The following is a 12,135-nucleotide window of genomic DNA, read 5'->3' as shown; positions in this document are numbered from 1 at the left end:
GCCCGCGTGCTCCGCGGCTTTGCTCCCCGTCTCCCTGGTCTCCAGCAGACCAGGGAGACGGGCAGCAAATCCTGTTCGTAACTGTGGATCCGACATAAGTCGGATCCGCGTAACTCGGGGACTGCCTGTAATTCTAAAAGAATGTTTAACTTAAAGATGATGGAGGAAAGGGGTCAAAAAGGTTTTGCACTAAGACAAGTTATTCATATAAATGTATGTTCAAAATCATGGGAAATATAAATGTTATACTTTTAATTATTTTTTATATCTTTCATATTTATATTTCTCAGATGTCATATTGTTCTCAAACAATTTAAAATTAACAAGCTATGCAGTTTTAAAAAAGCCACAAGATATATCCATGAGTCTTTTTAAAAAATGATTGGTGTGCTATTTTTGTGCTTGAAGGCATTCTTCCATTTATATCAGTCACCACAAGCAATGAATCAGCATTTTGCTCAGGTGCACCCTGCTATTGCTGGATGGTTCTTCCTTACACTTTTCAAATTTGGATTGTTGTGGAACCTTTAGGATCCATTATTCCATCTGCCCCTTTGTCTTTTACTTTCCTGGTATTTGAGTTGTCCCAAAAGACAGCTTGCAGGGAGGTTACGTTGTATCCATTCTCAAAGAGATGTACACTTGGAAAAATGGAAAACAAAATAGTTTAGATGAAAGTAAAGAAATTTAACTTTACCAATGTTGGTACTTTTGATCATGGGTTACCAGAATGTTCTGCCCTTTGTTATAAATATAGTCATTTTGTACTTGTATGGCGAAAATCATATTTGTTCTAATGGCAGGATAGAAACTTCTGTGTGTTAGTACAAGTCTAAACAAAGGCAGTAATGTCTGCAGTAATGCATTAATTAAATAATTGTCCTTGGTTAGCAGCATTCTTTCATAAACTCTTGTTTGGACAAGATTTTGCTCATATATATTAGGTCAGTTATTTCAAGAACACAGTATTGGTTATTGTTATCTTTTGTTTTGCTATAGGGTGCAGGTCCTCATGTGCATCGCCCAGTTGATGCTGAAGGCCTAATAGCTCATACCAGTACCTCACCTCAACAAATACCGGAACAGCCAAATTTTGCAGATTTTAGCCAGTTTGAGGCACTCGTTGCATCAGGTGTAAATGAAGAGGAGGAGGAGGAAATTGAAACCCACTCAGAAGTCTTGCAGGTCAATGAAAATAGATATATTGTAGACCACATTGGTGTACCCTATTAGTTACTCCCAGTAGACCTTGCATAAATCACTTTAAGCCTGCCCTGACCACTTTGCTAGTCGGTTTGTTTGGACATATACAGTCTTATTGTGTGTGTGTGTGTGTGTGTGTGTGTGTGACGTATCATGTGTAGCTGCTATAGTATAAATTATATTTAACATCTGATTTGGATCAGAAGACATTCAAATGAGTTTCTATTATTAGGGCATCTCTTTATACTAAGGTTAGGACCAGTAGAGAGAGGTTCTAATTTAGGATTGAACAATCCTGTCTTGTTGCTGCCTCTCATGAAACATAACTTTCCAACATGTCTCTGGTGATATGATCTTGTTGCTGATCAGAAATAGTGATAGTAGAATGGCTACGGGATTTACTAGATGAAGTTGGTAATTGGCTTCAGTCCCCTCTCTTCATCTTGGGCCTTTAAAGAGGACTTAGGCTCACATAAGAGTCTTCTCTATTACTATAAGAGTCTTGAGAATGTAAAATTCTGTTTGTATAACCAAAGAACAGCATGATGAACTGGCCATCAGGCTAATTATTGCAGAATTAAAAATGTGAATGATACATTGTGTCTAAACTATCTAATTCTCTGCAGGTTGAAAAACCCTCTGATTCTTCAGGCTCCCTTAGAGTTGCCAAAGCAGAGAGCAGGATTGAAGACAAGGCAGCTGTTAATGTCCCTGTTAATTCGGTATGTACAATTAACTTGAAGGTAGAAGTGTAGGTTTTAACCCAGAGAAGAATGTGTATTAGAACAGTTGCCAGTTAGTGATGCCTATACCTGTGTTTCCAGAAGCTTCCATTTGAATCCAGTTTCCAAGGGCTTCGAACTTTTTGGAATATTTACCTTTTTGGTTAAAATACTACGTTTGCAGGACTGGTTCCATCTAAAATTATCACAGTAGTAGCTCACGTTAATGAAGGTAGATTGCTTATCTGTAATAGTTGCAAAATAGGATTCATATTGGGATTATTTTTAGGATTTTAGTTCATAGGAAGCAGATGGCTATTTCATATGCAGGTCAACTTCCTTGAAAAGAGTTAATCTTACACAGTGGTTCTGATGCCTCTTGAGAGAACTAAAGTAGACCTGTTATAAGTCAGTGTTCTCAGAACTCTTAAATATGTGAACTAGTTTCACAGAAAGTTCTGCATAGCCAGTTGGTTTGAATAAAAATAAAATGTATTGTGATGTTTGCTTATGGGCTGTCTTTTACTTCCCAGGGAAAAGGCACTACACCTCTTGCTCCACCACCAAAGCCTATTCGCAGAAGGTTAAAATCAGAAGATGAGCTGAGACCTGAAGTTGAGGAGCATACACAGAAAACAGGTGTCATAGCTGCTGTTCTTGCTTCACAGCCATCTATCCCTAGGTAACCCAAGATGAGTATGAATGTCTAATATTGGGAAATTCACACTTAAACGGCAAATAAAACTGTTAGCTTACAGAAGAAATACAAGCAATTTTTATAGTGTTGATTTATTAGTGGCTATAAATCATGTACAAACTACTAAGTGAGTCAACATAAATGTTAACAGATTTTTAATTAGATTTTCCAAAAAAATTCCTGGTGATGTTGAAATATACCTAATAAGGTATTCCAGTTATTTGGATGAAAAACTTACTAGCATTTTACAAAATACAAAATGGTTAAATATCTTAGCGTGGTATTATTAATTTTAAATAAAGTTGGTGGGTATGGATGGTCTTGAATGTAAATGTGTGATTTTTTTTCATACCCTCCTTTACCCTCAAGTCTACACTAAACACAATCAAATTAAATTAAAATCTATCTGGTATTGGTAGACTGAAAGAGATTATAGTAATTTAAGAGTGTAATGCATTGTCTTTGTTCTGTAGGAAACAGATATGCGAAGCTTCTGTGCAAATAAGGCTAGTATACTATGTGTTCTAGTCTGTAGAAAGGAAAGTAAGTGGGAAGAGTCACTAAATCATGTAAAAATGTCCTTTGTGTGGCTCTTGCTGGGCAATTGACACAGGATCTCAGGAATGGTTATCAAAGTTATTTCTTGGAGTGTATGGCAGTTAAGACTTATAAAAAAAATACTTAATATACCTCAGGTCCGTGGGGAAAGACAAGAAGGCAATTCAAGCATCAATTAGACGCAATAAGGAAACCAACACTGTATTGGCCAGATTGAATAGTGAATTACAGCAACAGTTAAAGGTAATACCATCATTCTCTTTTTGTATATTGGTTTGTGGAAAAAAGTGTGTGCACATGTGTAACTGGAGAGAGTATAGTAATGGGGCCAGGTGAATAACTGGCTAGGCACTAGTACTGCTGAAAAGGCTCTGTGGATAACACAGTGGATCACAAATTAAATATAAACCAGCAATGTGGTGCAGTTGCAAAAAAAGGCTAATATTCTGAGGTGTTAAAACAGGAGTGTTTTAACATAAACATGGTAATTAATTGTCTCATTCTGCTCTACATTGATGAGGCCTCAGCTGGAATACTGTGTCCTTTTTGGTACCACATTTAAAGAAAGATGTGGTGAAATTGGGGTGAGTCCTGAGGAGAAGGCCTAACATATGATGAAACTTTAAACATGCGTAGGGTGTGTGTGTGTGTGTGTGTGTGTGTGTGTGTGTGTGTGTGTGAAATCTTGGAAAAGGAAGATTGGGATGGGAGACCTTCTAAGTCTTCAAATATGTTAAGGGATGTTATAAAGAGGAAGATGATTGCTTCTGCTCCATGTCCACTGAAAGGATAAGTGGTAATCATCTTAATCTGCAGCGGGGCAATTTGGGTTCAAAATTAGCAAAAACAGTAAAGATAGTTAAATAGTGGAATAGGCTTCCCAAGAAGATTATGGAATCCCTGTCATTGGAAGTTTTTAAGATGGACAAACATATGACAGGTCGTCTGGGTATACATAGTCCTGCTTCAGTGTAAGAGGCTAGAGTGTTTGACCTCTCAGGATCCCTTTCAGACCAACATTTTTATGAGTCTGTGATTACAGGAGATAGCTATTTACAATGTGCACTGTGGAACTCTGAAAATAGAAAGGACAATAAAATTAGTTTGTCGAAGTGTTTCTACAAGATGCCATCTGATTTCTAATTACCTTCATATTTCTGATTAACTTGCAGTTAAATATAGCAAAAATTATAACCAACACCTTTTACTTTTAATATCACTATTCTGAGATGAAGGTATTAGGAAAACTAGAAAAAGCAATTGAAAGTGCATTTATGGTGTGTGTTCCTCAGCCTGGGGAGAGATTCAAATCCTGAAAGATATTAATGAAAAGTAAAGTACTAAACACTGATTCATTTCATAAGCATGTTATTCAAAAATCACCTCGTCTTAGTTATGAAGTTCATACTGAATCCAAATATGCTAAAATGGGTGGATCTTTTTTAAAAAACTGACAAGTATGAATTCAAATTTGTATTACAGATCTTTAAAGGCAATTGGGATAGGTGAAATTCACTGAAAATAAACTTTAAATGTTCATAAAACTTTAAGTGAAATTCTCCTCTCCCAGGTTTTTTTTGTGTCATTTATAAATTGTCAGCTAATCCTTGCTTAGTGTTTGGGTAGGACAAAAAGGAATTCAGCTTGTTTAAATAGCTTTATTATTGAACAAAGGTCTCATTCATAGTGTGCAGAATTCAATGGCAGAAGCTCTGATTCAGCTGATGGGCAGGGGTTCTCATATTCTTTAGAGAACAACTTAGCTTCAGGTTTGGGCATTCCAACATTTACCTAATTTTGATGACAGTAAGAAGTTTTCACAATGTTCACTGTGGACTGTAAATTTAAAAATCTTTCCTTTCCAGGATGTTCTTGAAGAGAGAATCTCCCTGGAAGTCCAACTGGAACAGCTTCGACCTTTCTCTCACCTATAAGCCAATTGCTGTTAACTGTGAATTTATTAATTTTGAAAGGGGGATTGGTTCAAAGCCTATTGAAAGACCCATTCATTCAGCTCAGTGCACTCTATTCAGCATTACATTTAGTGGTTCTGTTCTGTCAAGTTTGTCCATCTTTGCATTTAAGTATTTTACCTTCAATCCAAAAAAAATTAGGAAAACTTTTCTCCTTAAATGTTATATATCTTGGCGCTGCCTCTCCTGCCAATTCCTTGGGTGCATGGTCTTTCTGCTGGAGTTGAGTTTGCACAGTTTCAGTGGCCAAAACTTCAAACTGGAATTAGTTACATATAGGTTTTTATATTTCATGTCAAAGCCAAGGACAGCTAGTCAGTTAATTTTTAACATTCAAGCACTCAGATATAACATAAATGCCTCTTATTTGTTTTATTGTGTAAAACAGAAAACTAATCTGGTATGTGAACCAAAACTGATCTCCCAAACCACCTTTCACAATTTAGCAAGGAATTCACAATTCCAGAAAGCCTGCATTTTTTGCAATAAGGTAGCTCCCTCCAGCTGCGACAGTTTCTTGCAGGCTACCTTGCCATATCATCTAAAATTGATTCTATCATGTTTGTTTCATACTTTGTGCAGTATGTGGCTAGACTGCCAGATGTTCACACTTTTCCACTCATGATCTTGATTCAGTCGCATGCATATAAATGACCTATGGTACAACTGATACTAATTGTAACAGACCTTCCTCGGTCATCCCTTCTGTGAAAAGAATTGGGTGTTAATTCCCAATGTATTGATTGCACATTTCCTGAGCACTACCTGTAAATGCATGCTTCACACATTACCTTTTATTAACAGATCATATCCACCCGTCTTACTGTAACAGATTGTACTGTCAAGTAATGTGTCAATACCTCGCTGAACTTCTAATTCCCAGTCAAAAAATAAATGGTTTATTTCTTAGGACTTCCGGGACACCTTCTGTCATCCTGTCTCCAAGCCTTATTCTTCTGGCATATAGACAGACATCACTATTAACAAAAAATCCCCTGAGTGTATCTGTTGTTCGGGTTGATGTACTGTATTAGGACTTGTTGTATATTGTATGATACACACCTTTTGATCTCATATGTAAATTTGCATTAATTGCTGACTAACAGCAGATATTCTATTTAATGGCTTCTTCTGGCTGTGGGATCATAGATGTTAAACTGCATGGATGTATCTCAGCAGAATCAGAACTAGCAATTGTGTGATTTTTACACCAATAAAACAGCACAATATTTTAATTTTGTTGATTCATCTTTAACTGGAATTTGTAACACTCACCAATCAGGATTTCTTACAGGTCTGCAGGAATATTTTAAGTCTTTCTGATGGCAGTCACAAGGAGGAATAGATCTCTTCATTCTTCTAGTTTTCAGCAATTAGCCATTTGGGATTTTCTTGAAGTGAGACACCCTAATTTATGTTTAATATAGCCACATATATTGTCCCTCGTTTCTAGAGTGCATGCATTTAGGATGCAGTGCATTGCAGTGCCTAAAGCACTGACTGGGACTCTGATTGGGTTCTATTCCTGGGTGTGTCACTGACCTACTGGAAGATCTTTGGCAAGTCATGTTGCCTCTTTGTGCCTTAGCTTCCCTGTTGGCTAAATGGGGATGATGCTGACTTCTTGTAAAGCTCTGAGATCTGTTGATGAAAAGTGCTAAGTAAATGGTAGAACGGATAGTATATTGGATATATAAATAAAACTAGGTGTTTTGTATAAAAGCATAATGCTGCTACAGTATAACTCATGGGTGAAAGAAGGTAGCTAATAAATTACATGAACTAGATTTCTTTAAAAGTGCCTTCTGAATGTAATCAAACTAAATGAATCACAGATTAGAAGTCCTTTACCTTCCCTGTTTCACTGTTTGATTTTAAATTAGTCTCTTAACTGTATTACCAATTGATTATTGAAAAACATTTTAAAACATTTTCCACTGTTTATGCTGTTTACTGCTTGCACTTCTGTTTGCACGGTGAAATAGATGGTTTCCCTTTCAACTTACTGTACATTGACAGGATATTTGAAGCTGTCATAAATACTGTGGTGGAATTTTGCTACTTTAAGACCTGTTCGAATTACATTTTTGTAAATGTCATGGAAAAACTACTGGGTTTTTTTTCTGTACATGTGCAAACTACCATTCCTTAACATAGAAGCCATGAATTTCACACTATTAAATGAAAAAAGTGAATCTTTATTTGCATGTAGGTGGATTGAGATTTCTATAATGAAATAACTTGTTTAAATAATAAACTGCCTATGTAGACATCGCACTTGCACAATATGTTGTCAATTAGTAGATTAAGTGCCAGACTAAATTTAGTAAAATCAGGTGTAAGCAAAAAGGAGAAATGCAAGGCAACCCAGAAAACTTTATGGACCAAGATCACATCACCATTGTACCGGTAACTAATTACCAAGTAGCTAGATAAAACTGAAAGACCAAATGCTAGCTTTCCAACTGGGTTTCTGGTACAATGATCGTGGCGTTTTTTTAATAAATTGCATGTAATTGTCCATGCAGTTTTGTTTTATTAAAATATTTTTAAAAAATCATTTACACTCAAATTTTAAATGCATGTATGGATTTCAATGTCTCAGATCCTTGCAATCGAATCAACAAATTGTACATCAAATATGTCAAGAGCTTAATTGCAGTAAATGACTTTTTTATATCTAGTCAAGAGAAATAGGAAAACTGTTTTTAAAGATTTTTTTTATTTTGAATGCTCATTATGTGAACTTTAAACCAGATTTTAATTCAGAAACAATTCTTTGCCATCTAAAGAGCCAGTTTAATTTCTCATCTTCTGTTATAACCTCTTGTCTTTAAAAACATCAGATTGGGTGATAGTCATCAAGAGTTAACGCCTCTAAAAAAAATAATATGCTCATGGTTTGCTTTCAATAAAAGAGAATTGTGTTGACTTCCGGAAGAAGTCAGAGTGGGATGCAAAACATAATTATTTTAATGCTCCCTCATTTCTTCTCTCTCTCTCATATATTTGTTTCTTCTGGTCATCTGTAGTAGCTTGTTATAAACTAGAGATGTGAATGTTAAACCAGTGGAGGCTGGGGCAGCCCCTTGGCTGATTTTTCTCTTCCATCATACTTTTTTCCACATCTTTTCCCATTACTAATTTGCCTCTTTTCTGACACCATTCCTGGTGCTGGAACGGTTGCTTTTTTCCCCTCAGCCTTCATTTTTTGTCTTCTCCCGTGTCTATATTTGCACAATAAAAGTGAATATGTGAAAAAACTATTTTGAAAGGCAGTGCTACTTTAAAAAGACTGTCAAGATTCCTAAAAATATAAGACCAGACCAACAGCAGCTAGTTATTCTAGGAGAAAAATCAGGAGCCATTCATGCATGTAAGTTCTAAAAAAGGTAAGTTATTTTTGTTGCAGTGGTACTTAAATATGGGGCTATAGCATTAATACAAAAAATGTCTTTCTTAATAATGCTGTTAAATAATTAAAATAACATTTATTTTAAGATTTTCGGTGTTTCATACATGTTGCATGTAAGTATTTTGCGATCCCAGCTGTTGTCAGTCAGGGTTTTCGGGGTTGTCCCAGTGCGTTCCTGACAAGTCCTCTACTCCGTTGGTGATATACTTTCGGATGTATGTGCGCCTTTGCTCCCTTTATCTAAAGCGTTAAACCCCGTGACTTGGGCCAACATAGTGGATCTGAGAGCCCCCGTAAATGACAGATTCAGGCAAGGATGAAACCAGTCGAGCAGGTTTATTGCCAAATGCTATACATTAACAGTTGTCAGCAGAAAGTCTTAACACCAAGCCATTGTGCATTCTGCAAGCGTTGACAATGTACCAACACACAGCAGACATATTGCCAAATAACAGATACTAACAGTGGTTAGCCAATGTTAAGCCACTGTGCATTCTGTAAATCTCATCAATTATACCTGCTGTTTCAGGTGCCTAATGCACTCTTCCCCCATCCTCCTGTTGATTGGTGCCCACCATTTGCAGTGCCCTTTTATAGACATGTACAGACAACTTGCATCACTTCTTTACATACCAGGTTGCCATCCTCTGTTGCCTAGTTACCATCCCTCACCTTATGGAAGGGGGGTTTGCTTACTATCCTTCATACTTAAACTTCGACCTGATCCTGAAACTAGGTTGATATGTACATTAGTTTTTGGGGCGTCTTTGGTACCAAAACGTTTCTTATGAAGATGTTCCACTACTCCCCTTTGGCTTATAATATGTATCCAGTGTCTCCTTATGTCCTTCCATGCTCGACCTAACTTACACAATTATCAATAGAGCCTCTTTCTTGGCTCCTGTGTTACTGAACCAAAGTCTTGCTCACTAGATTCCAGGCCTGTTGCTGTTTTCATGTTGCAGGCCTTTATTCAGGCCTGCTGACTCCATGTTACCAGCCCTCAACTTACTACAACAGCCCCTTGCAAAAACCTATTCTCATGTTCAGGTGACACTGTAAATAAGAAATGGGCAGCATTATCTCCTGCAAACGTAAACAAACTTGGAACAATTGGCTGAATAAGAAGTAGGACCGAGGGGACTTGTATGTTCTAAAGTTTTGTTTTATTGAACGCAGGTATGGAATAAAATCTACATTTGTAAGTTGCACTTCCAGGAAAGAGATTGCACTACAGTATTTATAGTGAATTGTAAAATACTATCAAAAATATAAAGTAAGCACTGTATTCTGTGTAATCAAAATCAATATATTTGAAAATATAAAAAATCCAAAATTATAAATTTAAATCGGTATTCTATTTAACAGTGAGATTAAAACTGTGATTAATCACAATTACTTTTTATCAATTGATTTTTGAGTTAATCACATTAGCCTAACTGACTCAACAGCCCTATTTAAATACCATCTTACAACAATCCTTGTTGGATAACTTCAGTTTCAGCTACACAGTTAAGCTTCCAAGAGCTATGTCTTTTTGTAATGGTTAATAACTTTTATTCCCCAGAGCAAATTGCCTGTATATTTTATTATTCATATTGCTGTACTAATTTTTAGTAAAAATTTCCCTCTGAAGAATTATGTGAAAATGGAGGATTTTGGTCTTTGATGAAAATTGCAAAAAGATGTTTCTATCTCCTTAATTCCCTTTGAAACTATAATAAAAGGTAGTAGTGGTAGTAGTCGTATATACAGCAGTGTTTCTTCAACTTTTTAAGACCGAGGGACACCAAACTTTTTTTTATGGGAGATGCCAAGGATTCTTTAAGCAAAAGGGGGAAAAAAAGGTCAGGAGGAAAAAGGGTCGGGGGGGGGGGGGAGTTATTGGGAGGAGGGGAGGAAAGGTTTGCCTGCTCCTTTAGGGGTGGCCATTTTGATTCTGTTCTCCATGGCACACCTCCGACCGCAGTTTAAGAAACACTGATATACGGAGACTCTACTACTTTAAATGTCTTGTTACCCATAAGTAAGCTGTAGTCTTGTTTCCTTGTGCAATCAGTAGAGAAAATCTTCCTTCCATAACAGATTCTTGATGAACTGGTGGTTTTCTTCAGATTTCATATACGATTTGTTTTTCTTGGCCTTCCAAGTCACATTGTGGGAATTTTGCCTTCAGTTCTGAAGGCAAAATGGATTGGAATAGTGTGAATTTTTTTAAATCGATCTCATAGGTTGGCTGTGTGCTTCTACTGTTAATTTCTTCAGTCTGAAACAAAAAACAGGATTATGTAGCACTTTAAAGACTAACAAGATGGTTATTAGGTGATGAGCTTTCGTGGGCCAGACCCACTTCCTCAGATCAAATAGCGGAAGAAAATTGTCACAACCATATATACCTAAGGATACAATTTTAAAAAAAGGAACACACATGAAAAGGACAAATGAAATTTGATTTGTCCTTTTCATATATGTTCCTTTTTTTAATTGTATCCTTTGGTATATATGGTTGTGATAATTTTCTTCCGCTATTTGATCTGAGGAAGTGGGTCTGGCCCACGAAAGCTCATCACCTAATAACCATTTTGTTAGTCTTTAAAGTGCTACATAGTCCTGTTTTTTGTTTCAGCTACACCAGACTAACACGGCTACATTTCTATAACTAATCTTCAGTCTGAGTTAGGCATGATGGTATTCTATGAACTACGATTGAAAGGAATGCTAATTTCTTGGTAATTATGCTAAATTTGAGGAAAAGCTCCTCAGAGTAGGAAACTGCACAAAATAGGTCTGTTCAGATAATTAGCATATGCTTACAAGTTAGGCATCTGAAATACTAAGGTGAATCTCAGTTCTTCATGCTACAGTTGATTGCACTTTGCAGTGTGGATAGCCATGTAAATTTGTCATCTTCATCCTCGGTAGAACAAATCCATTTACGTTTTGGGCCTTGTAGAGTAAATGCATTCTTGATATCTGTTAAATAGCGTTTAAAAAGAAAGTGGGCTTTAGTGTATTCATTACTCTTGGTCAATAGGCTATCTAAGGGATAGATAGTAGAATCTTGTAGCTTTACTCTTAAATTCTGACTTAAGGACATAATAAATAACAAAAAAAAAAATTCTGTACAAGCTAATTTAAGAATATATAGAGCTGTATCATGGGAAGCTGATAGAAGACTGCCCATGAAGGTAGATATCACAAGGGAGACACTGGACAGTGTTAAATCAGAAATCTAAGGGTAATGCTGACTTTCAGCCCTACATTGTCTTAAACTGATGCAGAGGCATATTTCCAGTGACCTGCACTGGGCTTTTGGTAGTAGCTATGCTAACTTAATGTAGCTATGAATCTTGTTTTCTCTGTTATCTGCTGGTTACTTAGGGTTTTCAGGATGGGGAGTAGCAGACACAATCATTTCAGTGGGTAGAGATTAGGGTGAGTATGGAGGGGCATTGCTTCCCCAAACTGGATATGTCGCAGAAATTATGCATGGTAATGCCAGATTTTTTTTCTCCCTTTTATTTGGCCCTGCTTTCTCCCTGTGGAGTGAGGCATTGTGTGTTTGGG

The 12,135-nt window shown here is 36.6% G+C and overlaps 2 protein-coding genes across 6 annotated transcripts in view; one reads left to right on the top strand and one right to left on the bottom strand.

Annotated features, from left to right (window-relative positions):
- REPS1 (RALBP1 associated Eps domain containing 1) overlaps positions 1-9,378 on the top strand; it is a 108,845-nt gene extending 99,467 nt beyond the window's left edge. For 4 of the 5 annotated variants that reach the window (XM_075924296.2, XM_075924299.2, XM_075924295.2 and 1 more), the window contains 5 exons: positions 1,000-1,185; positions 1,830-1,925; positions 2,459-2,607; positions 3,318-3,423; positions 5,046-9,378. In XM_075924296.2, coding sequence (XP_075780411.1) covers positions 1,000-1,185; positions 1,830-1,925; positions 2,459-2,607; positions 3,318-3,423; positions 5,046-5,114 — 606 coding nt within the window. In that variant the 3' untranslated portion in view covers positions 5,115-9,378. The remainder of the gene's footprint in view (positions 1-999; positions 1,186-1,829; positions 1,926-2,458; positions 2,608-3,317; positions 3,424-5,045) is intronic. The other variant, XM_075924300.2, reaches the window with a different exon arrangement.
- Positions 9,379-11,159: 1,781 nt separating this feature from the next.
- ECT2L (epithelial cell transforming 2 like) overlaps positions 11,160-12,135 on the bottom strand; it is a 45,258-nt gene continuing 44,282 nt past the window's right edge. Inside the window, exon 21 of the mRNA XM_025178008.3 lies at positions 11,160-11,541. Coding sequence (XP_025033793.3) covers positions 11,414-11,541 — 128 coding nt within the window. The 3' untranslated portion in view covers positions 11,160-11,413. The remainder of the gene's footprint in view (positions 11,542-12,135) is intronic.

Source organism: Pelodiscus sinensis, chromosome 3, assembly GCF_052426305.1.
Source record: "Pelodiscus sinensis isolate ZL-2025 chromosome 3, ASM5242630v1, whole genome shotgun sequence".
NCBI classification, from domain to species: domain Eukaryota; kingdom Metazoa; phylum Chordata; order Testudines; family Trionychidae; genus Pelodiscus; species Pelodiscus sinensis.
This window is presented reverse-complemented; position numbering and strand designations above follow the sequence as displayed.